The 1,042-nt window shown below is 47.7% G+C and overlaps 1 protein-coding gene across 1 annotated transcript; it reads left to right on the forward strand.

Annotated features, from left to right (window-relative positions):
* Positions 1-54: 54 nt before the first annotated feature.
* On the forward strand, positions 55-859 carry LOC115949452 (mitochondrial glycine transporter-like; the record flags this gene model as incomplete). The annotated part of the gene is made up of 2 exons (XM_031065955.1): positions 55-234; positions 691-859. Coding segments are annotated over 2 exons (349 nt in total), but the record flags the coding sequence as incomplete, so codon positions are not given.
* Between the last annotated feature and the right edge of the window lie 183 nt (positions 860-1,042).

A 1,042-nucleotide genomic window follows, 5' to 3' on the forward strand; every position in this document is an offset into this window, starting at 1 on the left:
ATTTTGTCTTATGTAAGCTTTTCCTTTCTTCATCTGCTTCCGTTTCTCCTGAAGTCATTTGCAAGATGTATTCCTGGGGTTGGGATTTACTTCAGCACTTTGTACGTGATGAAGCAAAAGTTTCTTGTGGACCGTTCACCCACAGCCCTGGAGTCTGTCTTCCTGGGTGCCGCTGCTCGAGCAGTTTCTGGGATTTGCATGTTGCCAGTGACTGTTGTGAAGACGCGATATGAGGTATGACTTTCCAATTAGTCCCCTGTTAATGGAGTAACACACCTTCCTTGTGATGAAAAATAATTCCTTCTGCCTGGAGAAGGTTGCTGCCGCATGGGTACAGCCAGGACCTGTAATGTAATCCTGATAATGTAATCCTGATTTCACCTCAGTTCACACATTGCGCAGGAAATGAAATTTGGGCAAGAAGACAAAATAGAATTTGCCCTAAGATTTATACGTTTCAGGTGTATACAATCTTTCTGCAGCATCTTCAATATGTTACCTCCCTGAAGGATTCTTTTAAAGGCTGAGTTAGGTGAAACCCGGTTTTCGCCTTGGGTTGTCCTCTGTGTTGCCATCTTGGGCATCACATTAAGTTCGCAGTTTGTTTGGATGTTACATACTCAGGGTGTGCGTAGGGCTCCTCGACCTGTGCCTGGCATGTGGATGACTGACCTTTGTCTGCTCTTGCAGAGTGGAAGATTTGGCTATGGGAGTGTGTATGGAGCCCTGAAGAGTATCTATCAGACCGAGGGGCCTCGTGGCATGTTCAGTGGGCTCACAGCAACGCTGCTGCGGGATGCGCCCTTCTCTGGCATCTACCTGATGTTCTACACACAGACCAAAAACCTCACACCTCAGGGTGAGGCTGAGTGTTGGATGCTGGAGTGGAAAATGTTCCTCTTCTCAGATCTTGCCCTGCAGCTGGCAACCTGCATGCTCTGCTTGTTGCCCTCCACGTTGGAAGTTAAATTAGTCTCCTTTAGGGCTTTGGGTCGCTCACTCACATTTTCCGGTGGGGAACTGTAGACCTATAGCTGAGGTC

Source organism: Geospiza fortis, unplaced genomic scaffold, assembly GCF_000277835.1.
Source record: "Geospiza fortis unplaced genomic scaffold, GeoFor_1.0 C13410830, whole genome shotgun sequence".
NCBI classification, from domain to species: Eukaryota; Metazoa; Chordata; class Aves; order Passeriformes; family Thraupidae; genus Geospiza; species Geospiza fortis.